At 42.2% G+C, this 24,550-nt stretch overlaps 1 protein-coding gene across 4 annotated transcripts in view; it reads left to right on the top strand.

Moving 5' to 3' along the window:
* Positions 1–24,550, top strand: part of CHKA (choline kinase alpha) — a 45,336-nt gene that overhangs the window by 13,325 nt on the left and 7,461 nt on the right. For 2 of the 4 annotated variants that reach the window (XM_036326421.1, XM_036326419.1), the window contains exons 3-8: positions 11,390–11,443; positions 18,710–18,823; positions 20,611–20,744; positions 21,068–21,172; positions 22,129–22,187; positions 23,818–23,905. In XM_036326421.1, the coding sequence (XP_036182314.1) occupies positions 11,390–11,443; positions 18,710–18,823; positions 20,611–20,744; positions 21,068–21,172; positions 22,129–22,187; positions 23,818–23,905 (554 nt within the window). Of the gene's footprint in view, positions 1–10,354; positions 10,385–11,389; positions 11,444–18,709; positions 18,824–20,610; positions 20,745–21,067; positions 21,173–22,128; positions 22,188–23,817; positions 23,906–24,550 lie in introns of all 4 variants that reach the window. The other 2 variants (XM_036326422.1, XM_036326420.1) reach the window with 2 other exon arrangements.

The raw sequence follows: 24,550 nt of genomic DNA on the forward strand, positions 1-24,550 counted from the left end.
GATAATTTTTCCTTGACCCTGACAAGCTGTGAAAGTGGTTAGGATCTGAAAGAGTTGGAAACAAGTTAGTCTGCTGTGAGATTGTGTGCACTTTGCTGAGGAAATCTGAGGCCATTTACAGTTAGGTATATACAGCTGCATTGCAGCTGACCTTGACCCTGACAATGCACAAGCAGAAAAGATTTTTGTGTTTGCCATGCAGTTTGTTTTTTTAATCTAATCAAGTTGCAGTTTCAAATCACAGTTTTTGAAATACCCAATTGATGTCCTTTCGGCCCTTTTAATAAAGTCAGTCCTTAGCCACTTTATTTGAGGACTTTTTCATTCTGTAACAAACCCCATTTCTGTTTGTCTTTGTGTGCTTTGATTTAAGCAATAGTTTTAAAACACTTTAATAACCAGCTATTAGAATTGTATGTGATAGAAGACTATTGTTTAAATCTGATTTATGAGGCTTTCATTTATATTTATAATTTAAATAGGAATGTTTTTTTTTTTAAATATATTTTATTGATTTTTTACAGAGAGGAAGGGAGAGAGATAGAGAGTTAGAAACATCGATGAGAGAGAAACATCGATCAGCTGCCTCCTGCACATCTCCTACTGGGGATGTGCCCACAACCCAGGTACATGCCCTTGACCGGAATCGAACCTGGGACCCTTCAGTCTGCAAGCCGACGCTCTATCCACTGAGCCAAACCGGTTTCGGCATTAAATAGGAATGTTTTAAATGTGTACTCCTAGACCATGGCAGGCTAGCTCAGTTGGTTGGAGCATCGTCCCGAAACAACAAGGTATGGGTTTGATCGCTGGTCAGGGCACATACAAGAAGCAACCAATGAATGCATAAATAAGTGGAACAACAAAGTGCTGTTTTTCTCCCAAACCAATAAAAAGAATAATTAAAATAAATAAATATGCATTCCGCACTCCTCTAGATGCTAGCTAGACTAAGTGAGGCGGCAGGCCCTGTGCTCTGTCTAGAGCAGAGATGTGATGACAGAGGTGAGGCAGATGCTCTGGATCTGTGTTGTCCAGGATGCTGGTCACCAGCTGCATGTGGCTAATTTAATGCTTAAAATGTGGCAAGTGCAGCCAAGAAATGAACTTTTAAATTGTATTTAATGTTAATTAACTTAAATGGAAGTAGTCACATGCAGCTGGTTGCTACTGCATCAGACAGCACAGCTCTAGAACAGGCTGCCTTACTGGGAGGTCGCTTAGTAAGAGCCAGCTACAACACAGCCTGTGACTTTCCCTAACAGAGACTCACTCTCCGTAGTTAGTATGTTGTCCTTTTAAATTTTTTAGCAGCTGGAATTATTATCTTATAGTAAGTACTGAAGTACAATAGAAATGTCTGGAAATAGAATTTGTTTTAACAGAATTCTATGTTCCTATTTGTTCTTAAGGGGAAAAATAGACTGTTGGGTAACTCTGAAAATAAATAGCAGAATAATTGAAGCCACTTAACATGGAATTAACTCTTACCAAACTAATAGAATGGAATATATTTTACATACAGTTCTAATTGGTAGGGGGATACTCTACATTTAGTTTCTTTTTTTTTTTTTTTATAATATATTTTTATTGATTTTTTACAGAAAGGAAGGGAGAGGGATAGAGAGTTAGAAACATCAATGAGAGAGAAACATCGATCAGCTGCCTCCTTCACACCCTCTACTGGGGATATGCCCCCAACCAAGGTACATGCCCTTGACTGCATTCGAACCTGGGATCCTTCAGTCCACATGCCGACGCTCTATCCACTGAGCCAAACCAGTTAGGGCTAGTTTCTTGATTATATTTTTATTAGACAAGTTTAGTTTCCATTTCTGAAACTACATCTACTGATGACAGCTGGAAACTATGGCTGGAGCATGTTGGGTACAAAAGGAAACGAGTAGCTGACAGGGTGGGTAATAAGCCAGTGTTGACTGTCTCATGATTGACTTACTTACTAGACAATAAACACATTTTTCTTGCGGGGGGGGGGGGGGGGCACTGTTTCTTTGCCTCATAGGTGGGAACCTATTTTCAGCATAATTATTCGATTGAGTCCTTAGTTCAAGTATCCTTTTTTTTTAGAAATTGAAGTTTGAACCTAGAAAACTATGAAACCTACAGCTTCAAATTTAAATATTTTTGGTCCCCAGGTTCTTCAGGATTTATCAGGGGCACCTCTTGCCAGTTAGACTTTTAGACATTAAGACTACTTTTGACAACACTAGGAGGGGAAGTGCAGGGACTCCCAGACAAGACCACGGTAAGAGAGAAAGAAAGGAGAGGTAGGCTGAGGACCAGAAAGAGGTGAGCCAGGCAGCAGTTATCATGTGCTTTAAAGGCTGAGCTTTCACAACACTGTCAGGGTTTTTACCATGAAAGTAAATTCTTTTCCAAATATTTCCAACTCAGTTAAAAATTTTCTGATATCTTATCAACTCTTTGAATCTGGCCTATAAGGGAAGGAGAGATGTTTACAATCTACAATGACACTTTCGTTCCCAAAACAACAAAATTGCCAGTAATTTGTCAGGATTGGCATTAAGATATATAGCTGAAGGCAGAGTTAAATGTAGTACAGTGCAAATATTATACTTGCCTTTTTTACTTTATGTTAGATGAAAGCACACACATCTCTACACATGATTGTGCATTTATTGAAATATAATTGGTATAACCTAAATCGGCTATATAAATGCAGTTGTAGCATCCTTTTGAGGTGGGTTAAAATAAGCTCCTTCCTTTAAATATCTTAATTGATGACTACATAATATGTATTTTCTCATAATACTTTGCTGTTTTGCTTAATTATATGATAGACTAGTTTAGTGTGTTCCTTTTCCCCCTTTCTCCTTGTTTTAAGCTTTTGACATTTTTAATCTCTGTGAGAATAAAATATTAAATAGAAATAATTCTTTGATTTACATTTATAGTCATTTACAAATGACTTGGTTTGAAATAATGAGATATTTCTCAGCTTTTTTGTTTTTCCTTACCTTGGTGTTGTGAGATGTCTAACTTCCTTTATTTCCATAGTGGCAGGGAAATGGCTCCTGTTTGGTGCAGTTCACTAAGGGTTAAGTAGCAGAAAGCCAAGGTAAAACCTTCCAATTGGTCTAAGGCCCAGTTTTTGTCCCTTAATTTTATATAAGATGAGCTATAAGCAGACTTCCTAATTGTGTCCTGGAGGCCTTTTTTAGGATTTGTGGCCCTTAAAAGGGGCTTATTAAAAGTCCTGTGTTAGACAAGGGAAAGAATGTGTCCATTCGAGAATATAAATAAAAGAAACACAGCTTTGAAAAACAGCTGTACAATATTATTTGTAGGGAATTAAACAAAAATATTGGTGTAATCTTAAAATATAACACATGTCAATATAATTTAGTGTCTATTTCACAGACTAGCTCTAATTTTAATTTTCATGCGGAGGCGGTTATTTACATTTGCTATGTAGTCGATGAAAACTGAATTCAACTATAAAATTGCCCCTACCTTAAAGTAGGATGGTTTAATAGGAGTTTTTGTTTTGTTTTGGGTTTAATAGGAGCTCTGAGAAGAAGTACTAGCTTAACTTTTGCCATTGTGGTAAGAAATGTCATTGCTAGAAAAGAGCTTGACATGATAAAATTAGCTATAAACGTAACTTGGTTTTTTCCTTTCTGATACCGGGAAGGAACATGAGCTCTGCAGCGTCCAGTAGCAGCCTTTTCAAAGAAGCAAGTTTGGCTGATTACAAATAACCAGTTTGCTTATTTATCATGACTTGTGGAAGACACAGATGTCAGTACGTATTGTTCATTCAGTGTAACCTGTGCCAGTTGGCGGAAGTCTCAGAGGATTGCTTTGTCCCTTCCTCTGTCAGAACAGTGACTGTGTTGAGCCAATCCCTCCTGTGCATGAATAGAGAGATTTGGCCTCACCGTTTTTGTACGGTCTCACAGGCATGGATGTTTATAATATACATCAAAGATCTCTCGAGTGTTGTCTGGGAAATGTTTTGTTTTTTTTTGAGTAATAGAAGGCTAATATTAGTGCTTGTTTGAGTACTAACCATAATACAATTAAAGGTATCAAGGCACAACGCAGATATGTGTTAGTGATTCAGAAGATTAAAATTTGGTACATGGTCTTTTTTGAATGCAGAAAACAAAATGTGCTCTTCCCGGTTTCCTCTTAACCCCAGTTTAATTAAAGATTAACTCACAATAAAATATAGAACAGCCCATAGATAGTTATTAGTAAACTATTGGCTCCTGAGAAATGGACATTTCTCTTTGCAACTAAGGTCACCTTTACTGTGCAGACAGAATGACTGAGGCCCCTTCGTAAAGAGCCCCACTTTGTCCCAAGTGACTGAAAGTCATGTCCCTGGTAACTGAATACTCTGAATTCTATATATTTTTCTCATTATATTAGGTTATCATGAGTTTAAATTGTGTTATTTATTCTGCTTTAAAATAACAAATTCCACTGTACTTTGAGTATGCTGTAATTATATCTGTATCTAAGGTAGTCAAACTTCCCTCTCAGAAATCAAACTTTTCTACTTTTGTATTCCCATTTGGTCCACCTAGTATTTCTTTTAGCTACACCTCGACAAAGATAGTCACCAAATTACGATCTGTAGTCCTTCCATACCTGCTTTGGTGCCTTCTTTTGATAACTAAATAAACCACACACAACTGTGTCTAATTTTGACATATACAAAGTGTCTTTGTCTTGTTGGTCTTAAATTGTGTTTGAGATTTATAGCATGAAACCAATACAGATTTCTGGCCCCTGGAACGATGATGTGACCGCAGCCCACCCCTCTTGGGAAGGAATGTCTTTGTGTTGGGTGGCATGAGGGCATTGGGGGTAATGTACCACTTTAGCTGTATGTGCATGTGTTCTCTGCTGCAGGCTTGTCCATGCGATCGTGCCTGGAGCACTCTGGTTTCCAGGTGACAGACACGATTCACGGTATAGTATGAGTCCTCTGAAGTCGGAGCATTCTCTACAGCTTTAATTTCCTTCTTTTAGTTCTTGGTTTCAAGAAATGCTTTTTAAAAAGAAAGTTGTAATGCTTTTTTGTTAAGTAGCACCAGCTACAGTTTGTGCTGTGTTTAAAGAGGTTCAGTGATTAAGATGTCAGAATATTATATATTGAATATTCCACTTTTTGTTTTTTGAGGGGTTTTGCTTTGTTTTTGTCCTAGGTAAATCAGATCCCCTTCTTCTGTTTCCTCAGTAGAAAATGACAGACATTCAGTTATTTTAGAAATTTATGGGCCTCAACCTGAGAAATCAATTGAAGTGTTAACCTTCTTCTTTCATATCACTTCCAGCATTGTATTGAGGTTTTGGTCAGAGTTAGAAACAAACTTTCTTCCTTGTCTGATCAGCTAGTATCCTTTTTCCTGCCTTTGGTGGGTCCCTGGTAGCTTTATCAAGCTCAGCAATGCTGATCAGGTGTGGAAGCATACACAGGCCTGGGGAGCCAGGGCACTCTCTCTCCCTGGAAACAGGTTGCTTCCAAGTCAATCCTTGGACTGTTTATGCCGAAGGTACTTTCACCTCGGATGCCTCAGGAGTCCTGGGGCAGCTGATTACCCTGGGTCAGACATACGTTTTAGGAAGGTCCTGAAAGGAGCCTTCTTTACCAAGAGCTGCTCACCTGTCTTTATTGGCTTAGTCTGTAGAAGTTCTAGTCTTCTGTGATGTTCATCAAGTCACCCAATTTTACAAAATTCCAAAGAATGCTCCTTGGGATAATTGAAGATACTCTAGAGACTACCGCAAAATATTAGAACTTACTTGTCTGTCTAAATTCTCATAATTCATATGTGCTCATTAAATAATCACATAGGCTCTATTTTGAATCATTGCATTGTCATCTAACATTTAAATATGTTCTGTAAAATATTTTCAGGAAATGCTGTAAGAAACCATAAAAGCAATAATTTACATCAAAAATATAATTACAGTGAAAAACTCCTAGAAATCCTGGAGAAGTAAGGTTAGGGTCCATGGTAAATTAAGAAGAAAGCGTGCTGCAGAATTGTAATAGAAACAGCCGCATGACTGCTGTACCTTCTGTGGAGTTAAGATTCTCAAGCTTTTTCCATCCCAGCTCAGCAGAGAGGAATCCAGTCCCATCATTAATAGGCATGGTGACAGGTGCCATCCCTGTGCTGAGAATCTGTTCTCTCCTGGAGAATTGAGTGTGGTCAGAAACCAGGGTGAATCTTAGAAGTCTTCAGAGCTGCAGGCTGCACAGTAAAGAAACCCATGTCATTCCAAGTCCAGTGTTACTGAGCATTCAGAAGAGGACGAACAACTGTTATTGTCAGGGTGAATATGAGAGACTGGGTGTGGGTCAGGACTCAGCTCTCAAGTGTAATCCCAGGTCAACGGAGAGAGAGAGGATTTTCCTGGACCACACCTTAGATGCCCTAGAGGTTGAGTCTAGCTAACATTTGGATTATTCTTTCTTATTCACTCATTTCTGGATTCCAAAGCACTTTTTAAAAAATATATTTTTATTGATTTCAGAGAGGAGAGGGAGAGAGAGAGAAACATCAGAGAGAATCATTGATCGGCTGCCTCCTGCAAGCCCCCCTACTGGGAATCGAGCCCACAACCTGGGCATGTGCCCTTGACTGAAATTAAACCTGGGACCTTTTAGTCCGCAGGCCGATGCTCTATCCACCACTGAGCCAAACCGGCCAGGGGTCCAAAGCATTTTTAAAGGCCACAACCAACTACTTTATCATATTGCGACAGTCTTTGAAAGAGACAGTCCATTTAGTTATTTTTTGATGAGGAAGAGCTGTTGGGAAGAAGAGAATGTCCTCCATGTTTCTATAAAACACTTTTATTTGTATCTAAAAAAATCTCTGTAGCCACCATTGTATTTAACATAGTGGCTACCTCCTGATGACATTATCTATAATTGATGATGATTTGATTTCTTAGGTAGCATTTTGGGTTTATTACACTATTGATGACATGTCCTTCTTTGTAGCTGACTCATCACTTCTCCCAGCCTGCCCCGCCAGCCGCTCAGCAGTATTGGATCTTTAAAGATATTTTGAAGATAAATGTTTCAGGTAGTACAAATGACATTTGGATAGCTGTATGCCACTTCATGCCACTGGGACTAATTTATTTATAGACACACATACACAAACTCTGGGGAAAAGCAAGTGCTGCTTGGTTTAGTCTCACAAATGTTGTGGTTGTATTAAAGTAGTCTAGTCATAAGGCTGATTCCCTCATCATTAGAGGAACCTTTTATTAAGAACTGGCCCCTGATAAGAGCTAGTCTTGCTCAATGGCTTAAACAAATTTAAAGAAATAAACTGATTAGATTGTGAAACATTAAGTAACTTAAAATAGGACATTTTTGGACACTAAAATTATATATGACAATTCAATCAAGTGGTATTTTCTTATCCCAGCTCCTAAAGATGTTTTATTACCCATGGATTTTTATCTCCGCAAATCACTAAATAGAACATTTTGAAAACTAATAACCTGTAATATGAACATTTACTTTTTTCATGGTCGTCTTTAAAATGCAAAAGCCTTTTAAATGTGATTTTGTCAGAAAAAGCAACATTGGAAACCTTGAACCAAATATATTTATTATAAAAGTAACGTACACTTTTAAACACTTTTTGAGGTATGGAAGTATGTAAAGTAAAAAATGGAAGTCCTGCCCTAGCTGATTTGGCTCAGTGGATAGAGTATCAGCCTGTGGAATGAAGGGTCCCGGATTCGATTTCTGGTCAAAGGCACATACCTCAGTTGCAGGTTTGATCCCCAGCCCTGGTTGGGGCATGTGCGGGAGGCAATAATCAATGTGTCTCCCTCATATTGATGTTTTTTTCTCTCTCTGTCTCTGCCCCTCACTTCCACTCTTTCTAAAAATCAATGGAAAAATACCCTCGAGTGAGGCTTAACAAAACAACCCCCCCCCCCAAAAGTGAAAGTCCTTTATCCTCTCATCTTAGAATTTAGACTTTTAGGAATTTGGGTTTTAAATTTAAATATTCTTGGCCAATCAAAATCTCTTTCAGCTTTTAAAATTTTCTGTAACATTAAAGCAAAATGTAAACCATACCTCTTTATTATTATTGCTACCATTTTAGTCTTTTATTTCCTACATCACAGTCTAATGAATACATGGATTATAATGAATAGATTCTCTGAAAACAAAAATAGGAAGAAAAGAATGAGGAAGATGGAAGGAAGCCAGTGGCAGTATATTTTTAATTATCGCTGGGTGTCTTCTTTTTTTGTAGTAACATCTTTATCCCATTTAAAGTGTACAATTCAGTGGTTTTTAGTATATTCATAGAATTAGGTATCTATTTGATGCATTATGACTTCTTAAGTCTTAAAATTTCATTGTTTCTTTTATAAACATTTTATTATGGAAAATTTCAGAAATAGCAAAAATAGACCAGAAGAATATAATGAAACCCAAGTGCCCAACATATATCTTTCCTTCTGACCAGTCTTCTTTCCTCTTTGCCCACATTCATTCTCCAGGGTTATTCTGAAGGAAATTCCAGACACCATACTATTTCTTCCATGAATGTTTCAGTCTGTATCTAAGTTGATTTTTTAAAAGATCAGAATAATGTTCACATTAAAAAAATCTTAGTAATTATTTGATATTAAATAACCAGTCAGTGTTCAAATTTTTAATAAATATAAACATTTTAAGCTTTTTTTCATAGCTGTGAAAGCTAATTTTTATGAATGTGCAGATTGGCAAAAAATTTGAAGTCGTTAAATTTTTTACAATATATTTGATATCTTCTTCAGATAAATTTATTCCTCTGAAGTAAAATCCTACAGATTCCAAGATATATTTTACTTACTGTCTTCTAGGACAGAAGTGTCTCTGACCTTTTGGCAGTGTGAATCTCTCTTCTTGGCTTAACTCAGGAGGAGGCCTCTTCTCTCACCTTTTCATGAATATCTTCTTGTTTTGAGGTTTCCTGGATTCATTCCCAGGTTTGAGGGAACCTGAGCATTCTGTACTGAGGAAACAGAACTGAAGGTTGACTATAGCAGAAGTCCATCTTACCTTCATGATGGTGCTCTTATGGCAGAAGTAATGCATGCATTTGGGGGTGGACTGGGGTGGGCAGGGTGGGGAAGTTATTTTCACTTAATGGTTGCTAATATGTTCAAAAGTCATGGCCTTGGGAACTAAACTAATTCTAACTTTGGATGAAGTCACTTGCTTTTGAGAGCACCATTAGACAAGGAAAAGGGACTTCTGTTGACTTAATAACCCATTAACTGTATCTCTCTAAGAAGATACAGTTTGAGTAATAACAGCCTAGGAATAACCATAGTCATTTAGAACTCTGTACAGGTCAAATCCAGTTATAACCAATTTCAGTAAGATATCCAAGTTCCTTATTTGCCTTGAAGCTTTCCCTACAAAGTATCAGCTATATCAGATAATAGAACTTCTTTTATGCTTAACTTCCCTTGGGGAGAAAAAGCAAAAGAATATAACGTTTTGGGGACATTTCCGCCCCATTCAATGTTCCAATTAACACTGTAGCCAGTGTTCCCACTGCTGGAATCAGGGATGTGAGTTTGCCATAACTGTCAGCTCATCACCCTAGGTTGCACCTTGAGCTAGCCACCTTGAACTTCATGGTGCCAGAGTAAACTTCATTTATTCATGCCATCCAAAAAGTGTTTAAGCACCCAAGATTTACTTGGTGCTTTTGGGAAAGATGTAAATCAGAGATGGAGTCCATATTCATAAGTACCTTGTAGGCCGCTGGGGAGAGGAGACCAAGTCTAAGGTAACAGCATAATCATGAGAGTATTTTAGATTAAAGCTTTCATGATTACTAATTACTAATTACCTAATTACTCCCTCCTAAGATTTATCACATCGTACACCTAGCCATCAGCAGAGGTCTAAAAGTATTTCTGAAATAGTATTTTCATTGTAACGGGATTTAACCTGTACCACCTTTTCATCAGAGAGATGCAAATTACACAAAACGTTTTATATCCCATTTGTATTTTCTGTACTTTGTACAAAATGTGCTTAACTGTATGGTAAATACACTATCGAGTATATGTAAGTGCAGGTCTTTGCCGATAGCTTCATGCACATGAATATTTATTTTGTTTATTTTTATGTTCAGTAAGCTAGAACATATACTGTTTATACAAAACATGTTAAAACGTCTGTGGAATGTTGCTTCTGTGTATGATGGATGGGATTGTTGCTTTAAATCACTAGGTTTTTTGAATGGTACTAGAGTAGCTGGTGTTGCTTAACGTGGCATTTTTTTCCTGTCCACACTTTCTACCCTTGGTACAGGTATTTTTGATAAAGCTGTGGAATGGAAAGGTATGTTTTTCATGGGGTGTTCAAGAATCTTTTACCTTAACTTTTTAAAGAGCTTCCTTTATGGGCTTCCTTCTGTGTCTGACATAAGCAGACTTTAGTTTAATTTTAACAATATATTTTTAGAGGCAATATTTGAGTATAGACTTTCGATGTGACACTTAAGTTTCTGACTTGCTTCCCCAGCCCTGGCTAGAAGGTAGTAGGAAGGTTTTAAAGCACTTGGGGTGGGGGTTGCTTTGAGAAGAAATGGTCCGGGCCATGAAGAAAGAATGTAGCCAGAGTGGAAGATGGTGGCTCATGATCTAGTTGTTGTTATTGCTAGAATCCTGGTTACCAGTCATTTGCAATTTCATTGCGGAAAGTGATGTGAAAATATCCCTTTATATGTTAATATGGGAAATAAGTTTAGAGACTTTATTTGCACAAACCTCTTCTTGGTGGAGGACAAATTTATAATGAGAGGAACAAGCAGAGTTAGTCCGAAAGTACCAAGTTGGCAGGCTCATCTGCACAGTTTCTGTGCCAGGTCACCTGCCTGCACAGGGCTTTCTTCTGAACTGTGAGTTCTGTGCTGACCACACTTGCACAGGCATGTGTGTGCTCCCTGTTCTTGCCGAAAGAAGGCCTTTCTCCAGGTAAAGAGCCACCTGGCTAAATAGGGCAGACTCAGCTGGACCACGTGTCTGTGGAAGGCCTCGTTGGAAGAGCGCCCTCTGTTGCCTTTCCTCCAGCAATGAAATTGTGAAGTGGTAACCAGAGTGATCGAGAATCACAGCTGCTTGGTCTCAACAGCACATCCCTTTCCTGTAAAGAAATGAAGCGCTTCTTCGGGTGTTGGTACTAGTGCTGGACACTGGTGGTGCAGTTTAGACATCAGTGGACTGAGAAACACTCTTTAAAAATCTGTGGTGTTTTGTTACCCATGGCTGTTCTGGTGGTTGCAAAGTTAGTGTCTGCTGATTGTTCCCCATCTCACCGGAAGTGTTTACTTTTTCTCATTCATAGAGGTCCTGTAATAAGGAGGGATCCGAACAAGCTCAGAATGAAAATGAATTTCAAGTAAGTAATGAAATCCATTCTGCATCTGTGTGAGGTGTAACCATGTTAGCCGACTGTGGCCACTCTGGTGGGGCAGTGTCTGAAGGACCCTAGTTGTCTGTCTGTCATAGAGGACGGGCTCTTGGTGTGTGGGAGCCACCTCAGTAAGCCTGAGAGGACAGTGGGTGTTTCCAGTTCCTCCTGAGGCAGTGCATGTTTGGTGTCTTTTGGGTGACCTGAAGAGCATTTTGGGGCCTAAGAGATGGTAGTTTGAGGTAACATTTGTGCATGATACTCTGGTGGAGGCCTCCTGGATTTCACTGCTGTGTCGCATCATCACTGCCCAGTTGTGTTTCAGTGGCCTCTCTTCCCCGGGCAGGTAGGAGTGTTTTTACTTATGCAAGGTACCCAGGTAGAAAGGTGTCTCCCTCAATTACAAGATTTGAGTTAGAATGACCCCACGTTCTGAAATGTATAAATTCAAAAGAGCTTAAGGTCAAGAGCACTGATGTCATCCTGTCCTCTCTTTGGGGCTCAGAAGTGGGGAGACTGGAGCAGTTACCTCCACACTCCAGGGAGGAAACAACTTTTGAGCATACTCTCCCAAGTTTGTATATAAGGAGTGTGTGCGCACAAGTGTTCACATACAGCACACGTATGTATGTATGTATCTGTACACATATAAATACACTCGTTTTTCTAATTACTAAATTGTGTACTAGTTATTAAAATAAGACAGACATCAAAAAGAGGTGAGATAATAAAGGGATAAAAGTGCTGCTAGTCCTCGTGTTCTGGCGGGTTGTTTTACCTGCACCCTGCTTTGGAGACCCTGATCTGAGGATCTAGAACTGACTGGGAAGTCACCAGGTGGGAAGTGATCGACATGCTGTTTTCACCCATTCTGAGCCCTTTATATGTAGACCTTAGTGCCTGCTGGTAGTTGAACATGTCGGAGCACTAGGACCTCCATGAAGCTAAGTCCAAAGTATATTTTCAGTTCTATTACTTTGACTTCTCAGCAGCATTTAACAGGGCCCTCACCTATTTTGAAATGTGTCCTTCCCTAAGGCAGCTGGGACGCAAAGTAAAAATCTGTCTCTTTTCTTCTACTTTTCCTTCTCTCCTTCCTTCTAGGCTCATGTCCTGTTGCATTAACTGCCAGGACGCTCCACAGTTTGGTCCACAGCCTCTTCCCATGCTGCGCTCTCTTCTCAGGCCACCTGATCCAAACCTTGTCCTTGTATTTCTCCTACAGGCCAAGGGGTCACAGCTCCTATCCTCCACCCAGGCCCCTGCTAGGAATTCACACCGTCTGCTACCATTTTCTCCTTGGGTGGTCACTTGAGTAGCAAGCAGCAGGGTGCCTAGAGACCTTGTGGTTACAAAAAGACCACCTGTAGTCCATGCACTCATTGTAAGATTACTTGTGAGCCTTATGAACTACCCATTTGTTTTGTTTGTGACTAAGTGTTTTCTTTCATTTTCTTCCTTTCCAGATTCTTCCCTCCACACACCATTCCCCTTTCTCCCTACTATGAATAAATACTGAGCTGTAACATCACATAAGAACAAAGATGTTTCTTGTTTACAGTGTTCAGAGCAATGCTACAGAGGTTGGAACATTCTTAAGTCTCGTTCCGTCTTCACCATTTCTGGCAATGGGTTGACTCACCTCTCGAGGGTTCTGGACCGTATGTGTTCTGTTGCAGTCAGCTCCCTGAAGCCTTTGCACTGAGTGGACACAATGTGCAAAAATAATTACTGAAATAATAGTGGGGTTTAAATCTATGAAATTTGAAACTTTAAACTGTAAGGGACATTTAGATTAGAAACGTGGGTTTTTTTTTGTTGTTTGTTTCAGTTTTTTTATTGATTTTTTACAGACAGGAAGGGAGAGGGATAGGGTGTTAGAAACATCGATCAGCTGCCTCCTGCACACCTCCTACTGGGGATGTGCCCGCAACCAAGGTATATGCCCTTGACCGGAATCGAACCCGGGACCCTTCAGTCCGCAGGCCTATGCTCTATCCACTAAGCCAAACTGGTTAGGTAGAAACGTGTTTTATTCAGTGTCAACCTTAATGACCTTTAACTTAGTTATTCTAAACAGAGGACACTTAAAAACAAATTTTAATTCCAACAAAATTCAGAGTCCCTAGACAGAAGAAATCTTAGTCGTAATCTTTGGAAATGACTGGGGAATGGGCTGAAGTTTTGGGCTGGGAGCTGTATAGATGGCGAAGAGCCACTAATGGTAGGCCAGCTGGTCTGGATACTGAGTTCAGCTTCCTTGTCCTGCACTCACTTTTTTTTAATTAAATATATTTTGTTGATTTTTTTAATACAGAGTTAGAAACATTGATGGGAGAGAAACATCGATCAGCTGCCTCCTGCACACCCCGTAACCAAGGTATATGCCCTTGACCGGAATCGAACCTGGGACCCTTCAGTCCGCAAGGCCATCGCTCTATCCACTGAGCCAAACCGGTTAGGGTCTGCACTCACTTTTATTCCTTCCTGCATGGGTGGGGCGCTGGGCTGCTGCTCCCTGGGGGCAGTGGAGCCCAGGTTCAGGTGGAGAGCTTGAGAGATGCTCTATAGACCATGGTACACTCTCCTGTGGGTGTTTCTGGTGCTGTGCCCGTACACACAGGTTTGCTGTCCAGTCAGATGAGTGAGTGAAGGCATTTTGCCAGCTAAATAGAGATGTCAGGAATTGGTTGTCAGTCATTAAGAGATTAATGATTGCAGTCAAATCCTGCTTTAAAATCCATTGACTTTTGATAGGTCAACCCTATGGACCTATTGTCATTGTCTTAGTAACAAATTCCCCGGGGGCATAAACAGCTGGACACTGATTTCTTGAAGTTTTGGAGGCTGGAGGTGGGAGGACAGGGTGCCTGCCTGCATGCCCGGTTCTGGTGAGAGCCCTCTTCCTGCCTTGCCAGATATCAGCTTCTCGCTGTGTCCTCACTTGGTGGAGGGAGAGAGAGTAGTGAGAGTTCTCTGGTGTCTCTTCTTATAAGAACACTGGTCCCGCCCTAGCCGGTTTGGCTCAGTGGATAGAACGATGGCCTGTGGACTTGAAGGGTCCCAGGCTCAACTCCGGTCAAGGGCATGTACCTTGGTTGCGGGCACATCCCCAGTAGGGGGTGTGCAGGAGACAGCTGATCGATGTTTCTCTCTCATCAATGTTTCTAACTCTCTATCCCTCTCCCTTCCTCTCTGTAAAAAAATCAATAAAATATATTTAAAAGAAAAAAAATAAAAAAGAACACTGGTCCCGTTAGGGCTCCACCCTCATGACCTCAGTTAAACCCAATCACCTTCCAAAGGCCCCACCCAAATACCATTGGATTGGGGGTTGGTTATGGCTGCAATGTATGAATTTGGAGGAGGGTGTAGTTTGGTTTATAGCAGTCATTTATATAAAACCTCAAGTAGATGGCCCCACAAGGTGATGGTTAGACCATAGTTTAACCTTTTGTATTTTAATTATGATGTGTCTTGGTGTAGGCCTCTTTAGGTTTATCTTGTATAGGACTCTGTGCTTCCTGGACTTGTATGTCTGTTTCCTTCACCTGGTTAGGGAAGTTAACTAGTTCTTCAAATAGGTTTTCAAGTTCTTGCTCTTCTCCTTCTAGCACCTCCCTAATGCAAATTGGCAAGTTGGCAAATTGTGGGGATTACACAAGGTGGTGGTGCCTGAACTAGAACTGTGGGGTATTACCAGCAAATCCACTTCCCCCACTAAATGTACAAGTGACTGAATTACTGTTTTCTTTATTTTGACACCATATCTTTGCAAGTACCATTTTTTTCTTTTTTGTTTCCTTCTACTAATTTTAGTTTGCATCATTGCCTATGTGTTTGTCTTCATTTTTGTAATGTGTGATTTAAAGAACTTTCTTTTAAAATCCTCACCCAAGGATATGTGTGTTTTTGTTTGTTTTATCTTACTGATCTTGGAGGGAGAAAATGAGAGAGAGACAGACAGACAGACTGACATTGGTGTGAGAGAGAAATGATGGAACCTGAAACAGGGGTATGTGCCCTGACCAGGAATCGGATTCATGACCCTTCAGTGTAAGGGACAACTCTGCAACTGATTAAGCAACCTAGTCAGAGCTTGTTTTCTTCTTAAAGAAGACTCTGCCCTGGCCAGGTAGCTCAGTTGGTTAGATCATCATCCCAATATGCCAAGGTTGTAGGTTCAATCCCTAGTCAGGGCACATGCAAAAATCAATGAATGCATCAATAAGTGGAACAACAAATTGATGTTTCGATGTTTCTCTTTCTCCTCCTCCCTCTAAAATTAATAAATTAAAAAAAAATTTTTTTTTTTAAAGAAGACCCTGTAATATTTCATGTAATACTGGTTTGGTGGTGATGAACTAACTCCTTTAGGTTTTTCTGGTCTGGGAAGCTCTTTATTTGTCCTACCATTCTAAATGATAGCTTTGCTGTGTAGAGTAATCTTGGTTGTAAGTCCTTTCCTTTCATAACATTGAGTCTTTCTTGCTAGTCCCTTCTGGCCTGCAAACTTTTTGATGTGAAATCAGCTAACAGTCCTATGGCAGCTCCCTTATAGGTAACTAACTGCTTTTCTCTTGCTGCTTTTAAGATTCTTTCTCTGTCTTTAACCTTTTGTATTTTAATTATGATGTGTCTTGGTGTAGGCCTCTTTAGGTTTATCTTATGTAGGACTCTGTGCTTCCTGGACTTGTATGTCTGTTTCCTTTACCAGGTTAGGGAAGTTAACCAGTTCTTCAAATAGGTTTTCAAGTTCTTGCTCTTCTCCTTCTAGCACCTCCATAATGCGAATTGGCAAATTTGAATTTGTGCCAGGGCTCCTTTACACTATCCACATTTTTTTTTTTTTTTTTGGATTCTTTTTTCCCTTTGCTATTCTGATTGGGTGTTTTTTGCTTTTTTTATATTCCAAGTTGCTATTTTTATTCTTGGCTTCATTTACCCTACTGTTGATTCCCTGTAAATTATTCTTCATTTTAGTTAGTGTATCCTTCATTTCTGACTGGTTCTCTTTTATGGTTTCCATGTCCTTTTTTATGCTGTTGAAGTTCTCTCTAAGTTTGTTTACTTTTGCCTTAAGTCATTGAACATCCTTATAACCAGTGTTTTGAACTCTGTATTAGTATTGCTTGTCTGCGTTTTGTTTAGTTCTTTTTCTAGAGTTTTGTTCTGTCCTTTCACATGTTTCTTACTCTCCTCCCTGTGTTTGTTTCTATGTATTAGGTACAGCTGTTATGTCTCCCAGGCTTGGTAGAGTTGCCTTGTACTAGTATAGTAGGTGTCCTGTAGGGTCCAGTGGCACAGCCTCCCTGTTCACCCGACTTGGGCACTCTAGGTATGCTCTACCCACCCCTCTCCCACCCCGACCCCGTGTGGGATGTGTACACACACCCTCCTGTTGTAGTTGAGCCTTACTTGCTCTTGGCATATCAATGGGAGAGATTTACCCTGAGGCCAATTGGCTGCAAGGATAGGCTGTGACAGTTCAGCTGTGCAGGGCCCTCACAGAACAGGACTTACTTCAGCGGGGCTGTGGTACCCACTGGAGCCTGTCCTTGTGTCTGTGGAGGTGGTTGGATGGTGCTTCAACATGGTCTGACGCTGTCCACCTGGTGCGCCGGTCCTGGGGCATCCCAGAAGCACAGCAGCATGTTTTTTAATAAGGGGTGAAGTAGAACCCTCCCCCCAAAGGATTTTCAGAGCACACCTGCTGGCGTCTCCTCAGACACACTGTTTGAAAAGCCTTAAGAGATTCGGGTGCACCACTGGTTAAGTTCCCATTCCTTCACCCCGACAGATGGAAACTGTTAGGCTATAATTTGCTGTCTGAGAGAAGAGAACTAAGGAATGAGTTTGAATTGAATCCATAACATGAATTTTGAAGGCAAAATGATTATAGATCCACATTCATTTTTAGGACAGAATCATATGAGCATCATAGATGTTTTGGCAAGAAAATGGAATATTAAATGACAGAGGAGAAGATTGGGGTTAATAGCAGAAAATAGAAACCTTGAATGCTCCAGGTTCAGGTGCTCTTTGGGCCAGAAAACAGACCCCTGATCTGAATGAGCAATTAGGAAACTCACTGTAACAGCCAGGTCAGCCAGCAGGCCTTTGGCCCCTGCACTTACATCTGGCACTGTCCACCCTCACCAGCATGGTGGTCCTGTGACCTTGGACAAGATGCCCAGGGTGGGACTCACACGGGCTTTAAAATTAACAGGAGCAATAAAGGATTGACAGATATTGCCGGGGTCCAACCCCAGCAGGTCCAGGGGTCCCCAAAGGTGTGGACGGAGTCGGCGAAGGAGGAATGATACGGAGACAGTGTTCAGTTGATCAGCAGCCTAGCCAGGATCTCCAGCCAAGTTCTGGTCTGGATCTCCAGGGAAGTTCTGGTTCAGGATCTCCAGCCAAGTTCTGAGTCCATGTTCTCTTGCTAGGTTCTCCAGCCAGGTTCTGTAGCCATGTTCCCTCGCTAGGTTCTCCAGCCAGGTTCAGTCACCAGGTTCTGTCAGGTTCTTTTGCCAATTTCTGTAGTCAGGTTCAGTCCAGGATCTTTTGCCATGTTCTCTCCAGCGAAGTTCTTCTGTCTCTAGGTTCTGTGTAGGTTCTGTCTTCTTAGTTCTGCCTTCTGAGTTCTGTGTTCTAAGTTCTGTGTTCTTACATCTGTATTTATACTAGTTGATTCCAATCCTATCAATCTCTATTACAAAGGTTAGGGCGTTTCTTATCTCCATTCCAGGGAGTAAAGATTATGTAGCTTAAGCATGATTATTCGTAGTTAAAGTGATTAATTACCCGCCTGGCACTTAGTTAAGAGGTTTTATTCCCTCCCTAACTTCAGGGGAAAATCCCTACCTGGGGAAACAACCTTTCTCAGAGAGGAGACCTTGGTTAAAACACACAGTGCCAAGAAGGTGAGCAAACATATTAAGAACAGTATGCCATATATGCCGGGTCCCTTGAAACAGCAAGGATGGACCGGCTCCCGGCAAGATATTGTTCCATTTTTGGAGTCAGCGACCTTAATTAAAGTTAATTTTAAGTCTCATCTGTATAGTGCTTTGGACATGGATCCTACAAATTTCCGGATGTTAACCTGTTTCTTCATATTTAAATATGGGTGATAATAATGCCTGATCTTAAGAGTTGGTGCGGGATCCGGTGACACTGCTCGTGGGAAAGCACTCTGATGCCTGGCCCAAGTCAGCCCTCGCTAATGTCTGCTGTGTTGGTATGTTTCAGGGCACTGAGGCCATGGTTCTGGAGAGCGTCATGTTTGCCATTCTTGCAGAGAGGTCGCTTGGGCCGAAGCTCTACGGCATCTTTCCACAAGGCCGCCTGGAGCAGTTTATCCCGGTAAGATGTGTTTGCGACTGGTCTGAAATAGTAAATGTGACTTAAATTCTTTTTCTTTCTTTTTAAATTTTAATTTTTAAAATTGATTTTGAGAGAGAGAGAGAAACATTGATGTGAGAGCAGAACGTCATTCGGCTGCCTCCTGCACACGCCTCCCAGGGATTGAGCACATAAATAGGCATGTGCTCTGACTGGAATCAACCAGCAACCTTTCGGGACAAGGGACGACGCACCTTGAGCCACACCTGCCAGGGCTACCAGCACTTTTTAGCAGCTCAGAAAGCTGAGTGAGCTTCCTTAATTAGTCCACCGTGTCCTGCCACTAAAAGCTGAGTGCTGTTCCTACCACAGCATGGTCATTTGTGGAGAATTCAGAGTTGAAGAGAAACTGAGTTTGATGGGCCTCGACCTGAATCATAGGGCACCTGCGGCTTGTTGAAACTGTCTGGTTAGGTGCCGGCTGGAGACTCGCCCGCATTGTCTGAGCTAGTTCAGAGCAGCTTTGTCAGGAACTTCACAGCATGTTGGCATTTCACAGACACTGGAGAACGAGGCACAGAGGTATAAGTAATGTGCCCTTGGCCGTGCAGTTTTGCAATGAGTGTATTTCTCTAGCTTGGGGACACTCTTTATCCTGTGCTATCCCTCTTTGGATTTTCTTCCTTTTCTTTTCAATATATTTTTACTGATTTCAGAGAGGAAAGGAGAGGGAGAGAGAGATAGAAACATCATTGATGAAAGAGAATCATTGATCAGCTGCTTCCTGCACACCCCGTAAGAGATTGAGCCCACAGCCCAGGCATGTGCCCTGACAGGGAACTGAATCTTGTTTCATAGGTTGACATTCAACCACTGAGTCATGCCAGCCGTGCCTCACTTTGGACTTTCAGAGAAATGTCTTTGGGTTTCTATAGGGGAGCAGTTCTTGTGGGAAAGATAGACAAGTCTTAGGTTACTGAGCTCCTGTGAATAGCTGTGGAAAAGCAGCCACACATGCTTGTCCTCAGGCTGTGGTTAGAAAGCTGGGGATAGGCCCACTTGCTGGGCGCATGTTTTCTTGAGAGCCTTCTCTGTACCAGTCTAGACAGGTGCTGGGGACCCCACTGTGAATAGTGGGATGGGACTCAGCTGAGCTTACAGCACTGCTGAACACCACACCTCACCTGCATGTGTCAGAGTGGACTGTTCCAGCTGATGGAGCTGGAGGCGGGTCACCTGATAAACTGCTGAAAGCCTGGGTTTATTTGCCTAGAGAAGGGAGTCAGCAGAGGGCAGTCACAAATTATGTGGGAGAATAAACTTTCAGTTTAAAAATTTCAAAACGAAATCGACCTTTGAAGGTGGCCTGCCCCTCATCAAGAAGTGCCCTGGCACCTGGCCCATGTCGCTCAGTGGTTGAGCGTTGACCTATGAACCAGGAGGTCACAATTCGATTCTAGGTCAGGGCACATGGCTGGGTTGCAGGCTGGATTCCAAGGAAGGGGGCATGCAAGAGTCAGGTCGTCAATGATTCTCTCTCATCATTGATGCTTCTGTCTCCCTCTCCTTTCCTCTCTTTGAAATCAATACAAATATATTTAACAAAAAATAGAAAAGAAGAAGAAATGTCATGGCAATTGGTGGGTCACCATCTTTGGGCACAGTGCCCATTCTTAAGGGAGTTTTGTGTATTGGCTGAGACTGAGACACCCACAAAACCTGGCTTCTCATCCTTGGAGATTGTGGGAGCTCACACTTCCTAGGTTACCTGGATAAATGCCATTTTCTAACACCCTTTTTTGTTTCAGAGCCGGCGATTAGAGACTGAAGAATTAAGTTTGCCAGATATTTCTGCAGAAGTAGCTGAGAAAATGGCCACATTTCATGGTATGAAGATGCCATTCAATAAGGAACCGAAATGGCTTTTTGGAACAATGGAAAAGTAAGTGGTCAGATCATTTTTCTCTAACTTTAGTTTTACATTGGCAGCTCCCGGTGGTGCCAGAGGTGTGCAGCTGTTAGCTGGTGGTGTATGCCTCACGAGTAGATTTTTCTTCCATGTCAGAATCAGTTCCTGAACCAGGAAACGCCACTGAACAGTGGATGGGCAGGAAGTCTGCTTCCAGAGTGCCTGGACCCCATGCCCTTTCCTTTCCCCTGTCATGGAGATCCGATGCCCCTGGGGTTGCTGGTTACATTGAACTGGAGCCCAAGGACAAGCGTGGTGGTTGAGCAATGCGTTTCTGTTCTCTCTCTTTTTGCAAGGTATCTAAATCAAGTGCTGAGGATTAAATTTACCGAGGGAGCCAAGGTGAAGCAGCTCCACAGATTCCTCAGTTACAACCTGCCTTTGGAACTGGAGAACCTGAGGTCAGTATGTGCATCCATTTCCTGACCTAGGAAGTAGGCATCCAGAAATGTAAATTTTCTTAGTCACCAACACAGCTGTCAATAATCGCTAAGTAAGCATTGCCTCAGGTCCGGCATTTACATATGTTTTGCAGGATGGCTTTAAACAATGGGTTTGTCACCTGGTATTAGTTTACAGGAGTGATGTCATTTCCTGGTGTTCACAAAAGGTTTCATGGTGGGAGTGCAGTGCCACGGGGATGGTTGCTGGCTATGGCAGCAGTGCACCCAGGGTAGTAGTTTTTTTCTGAAACAAAACAACCAATCGTGGGGGCAGGCTGGGAGTGTCAGCCAATGAGGGAACAGTGCACCCCAAGCTGTGGGGAAATACAGGAAGAAGCTTGACATCGCTGTCGAAGTAGATGCCACCATGGAGTCTTCGGAGGCCGGGGATGCAGACTCCTAGTACACGTGCCCCAAGTGGGAGTATCTACACCTTTAATACTCAGTATTTGAGAGTCTGTTGAGCTGGGCCTTGTGATTGGTGCTGAGGAAACGGTAACCAAGACATTCTTCAAGACGCTTCTGTTCTATCGAGAGAGACAGAATATAAGTACATAAAGAAAATAATGTGAAGTTGTGATAAGTGTTCTCAAGGAAACCAGAGGCCAAAACAGACCGGCCTGAAGGGATGTACTCTGGTCAGGGGTCAGTCGGGCTCAGAGGAGGGACTGCAGGAGGAGAGGAAAGTTCAGGTGAGGAGAGGAGAGAGAGGAGGGAAGGAGAGGGAGAGACTGAGCACAGGCTGTCCTGGGGCCTGGCCCACATAGGACAGAGTTTTCACAAGTGACAGACATTACCCAGAGGCCATGTTGTTTGGAGCACTAATGCAGTGCAGGGTTTGCTGAGACAGCAGGACTGTTTGCATTGGGCTTCTTAAAAGTTTGGTAAGTAATAGCAAAACCTTCCTTTTCCAGATCATTGCTTGAATCCACTCCATCTCCAGTTGTATTTTGTCATAATGACTGTCAAGAAGGTAAGACTTGCCCCCAGCGTGTGTGTGTGTGTGTGTGTGTGTGTGTGTGTGTGTGTGTGTGTGTGTACTAAAAGATAGCCTCCAGGGTGTATAGCAAACGCCAGGTGTTCAGGCAGAGAGAGGATTTGAGGCACAGCCAGACTTGAAGTGTTGCATAACTATTAAAAAGAAAGAGGGAGCATTAGAGATCTTTCTTCTCAGCATGTCATGAATTTGGCTCAAATAAATTCATAAAAATTCTCAAAAAAAAAAAAAAAAAGAGGTTGAATTTTATACAAGCCAATAGAAAAATCTCCAGGATATATGAAGAGAGAAAAGCAAGTTTTAGAAAAACATGTAGAATATCATTTCATTTCTGTAAAAAATATATATATATTCAGAAAAAATCAGAATATTCACTTAAACTGGGAGCTGGGATAAAGGCCTTCAGCTTCCTAAGTCTCAGTGTTTGACGCCTGTCGGTGGACCTGACTGTTAACCTAGACGAGCAGAACCAGGGCAGGTCTGCTGCTTCCGTCTGTCCTGGGCCAAGCCCATCCAGAGCAGCACCTTGCAGCGTATCAAAGCCACCTCCTTGCGGAACATTAGTTCACACCTTGTAATGACTCTGGCTGTGGTGTGGCTTTGCCCTGTGGTCCACCTTTGGGCCCTTGGCCAGGCTGAGCAGTTTGTTTTAATTTTAAGAACAGCCTCTGTTGAAGACAAGTCATCAGTAAGACCTTAATGTAAGCCAAAGTACCTTTTAGTAATTAGCTGATCGTTGCCAGCCAAGTCTGATCAAGCAACATGTAGACACATCAGCCAGTGTTGTGTGTGAGGGAAGTCAGCTGGCCTGTGATGGCAGCGTGTGAGAGGATGGTGTGCACGGTGTTCATTTACTTTGTTCTGCTTTGTGGGCATCTGCCTCTACTTTTCCTCCATGGCCACTGGAAACAGGTGCTGCTGAAAAGTCTAGAAATTGTGCCACCTGCAGAAGCCTTGCAGAGGGAGTGGCCAGTAGATGAGCCAGGCGGGCCCTCCTTGCCCACCGCCCATGGGTACTGAGATGCTGGGCATTGTGGAGAGTGTGGGGGTCTCAGAATGTAGGCCTGAGGGTCAGTGTGGTGGCCAACTCACTTCTGGCCCAGAATCCAGCCCTAAAGGAAATGTACGGATGTTGTCTGTGGTCTTGGTTAGAAAGCCTGGTGAGGGCCACACGGTGGGGCCAGGTGTGGTCCCTGGAGCCCTGTAGTGTCTGACCTCACCTCTGGTATTCTCATTGGGTGGGAGGACACCAGAACACAGCTTCCCAGCGTCCCCATCTCTGGGCGGTGGGGGTGTCGGGGTAGCTAGAGTTCTAGCGTGCCAAAAAGACATTTCTCTTTGTGCCCCATGTCCAGAGAACCCAGGGAGAGCCCAGGGCCGCACTCCTGTGGCTACTGTGAACAGACAGGGACCCCGGCCTCCCCCCACAGGCCAGGCGTCCCAGGAGAGTGCTGCTCCAGGAGCCACCCAGGACTCGGCCACCTTCACTCCATGTGTGGTTAGCATCCCTGAAAGGGTCAGAGACTCGCCCTGCTGTTCAGGACTTACACCTTCGAATGTGAAACCTGCCCAGAGTAAAAGTCATGTCATGCATACCTTTCTGCAGGTAACATCTTATTGCTGGAAGGGAGAGAGAATTTGGAAAACCAGAAACTGATGCTCATCGACTTTGAGTACAGCAGTTATAATTACAGGTAAGTAACGGGGAGGAATGGGAGACGTCTATAATACTATCAATAAAATATATATTTTTTTTAAAGAAAGAAAATAATTACAGGTAATGTGTTGGTGTTTTACTTCCATACTATTTTTTTTATATGTTTTTATTGATTTCCGAGAGGACAGGAGAGGGAAAGAGAGAGAGAAATATCAATAATGAGAGAGAATCATTGATCGGTTGCCTCCTGCACGCCCCCTACTGGGGATTGAGCCCACAACCCAGGCATGTGCCCTAGACTGGAATCGAACCCGGGACCCTTCAATCACCAGCCAGGGCACTTCCATACTATTTTATTTGAATATGTGTATGAAACACCTATAGGGGAAAATAGGTAACAATATTGTACGTTACAAAGTTTCTTCTGGAAGCAATGCTTTCTGTCCCCAGGCGGGATGGCCTCACCGCTGCTGTGCAGCCCGTCCTACTAGCTCCTTAGCTCCTTAGCTCCTGTTGGGGGAGCAGGGCTGTGCGTGATCAGAATCCAGAGTCTGGTACTTCCTTTTGCTCAGAGATTATTTCCTTTCATAAGAGGGCTGATGGCAGGAAAATGCTCTCGAGCAATTGCTCTGAGCAGCAGGTCAGGAGGCGCTTTGTTGCTTCCTTGGTTCTGGTAGTGGCC

Source organism: Myotis myotis, unplaced genomic scaffold, assembly GCF_014108235.1.
Source record: "Myotis myotis isolate mMyoMyo1 unplaced genomic scaffold, mMyoMyo1.p scaffold_m19_p_10, whole genome shotgun sequence".
Lineage (NCBI taxonomy): Eukaryota > Metazoa > Chordata > Mammalia > Chiroptera > Vespertilionidae > Myotis > Myotis myotis.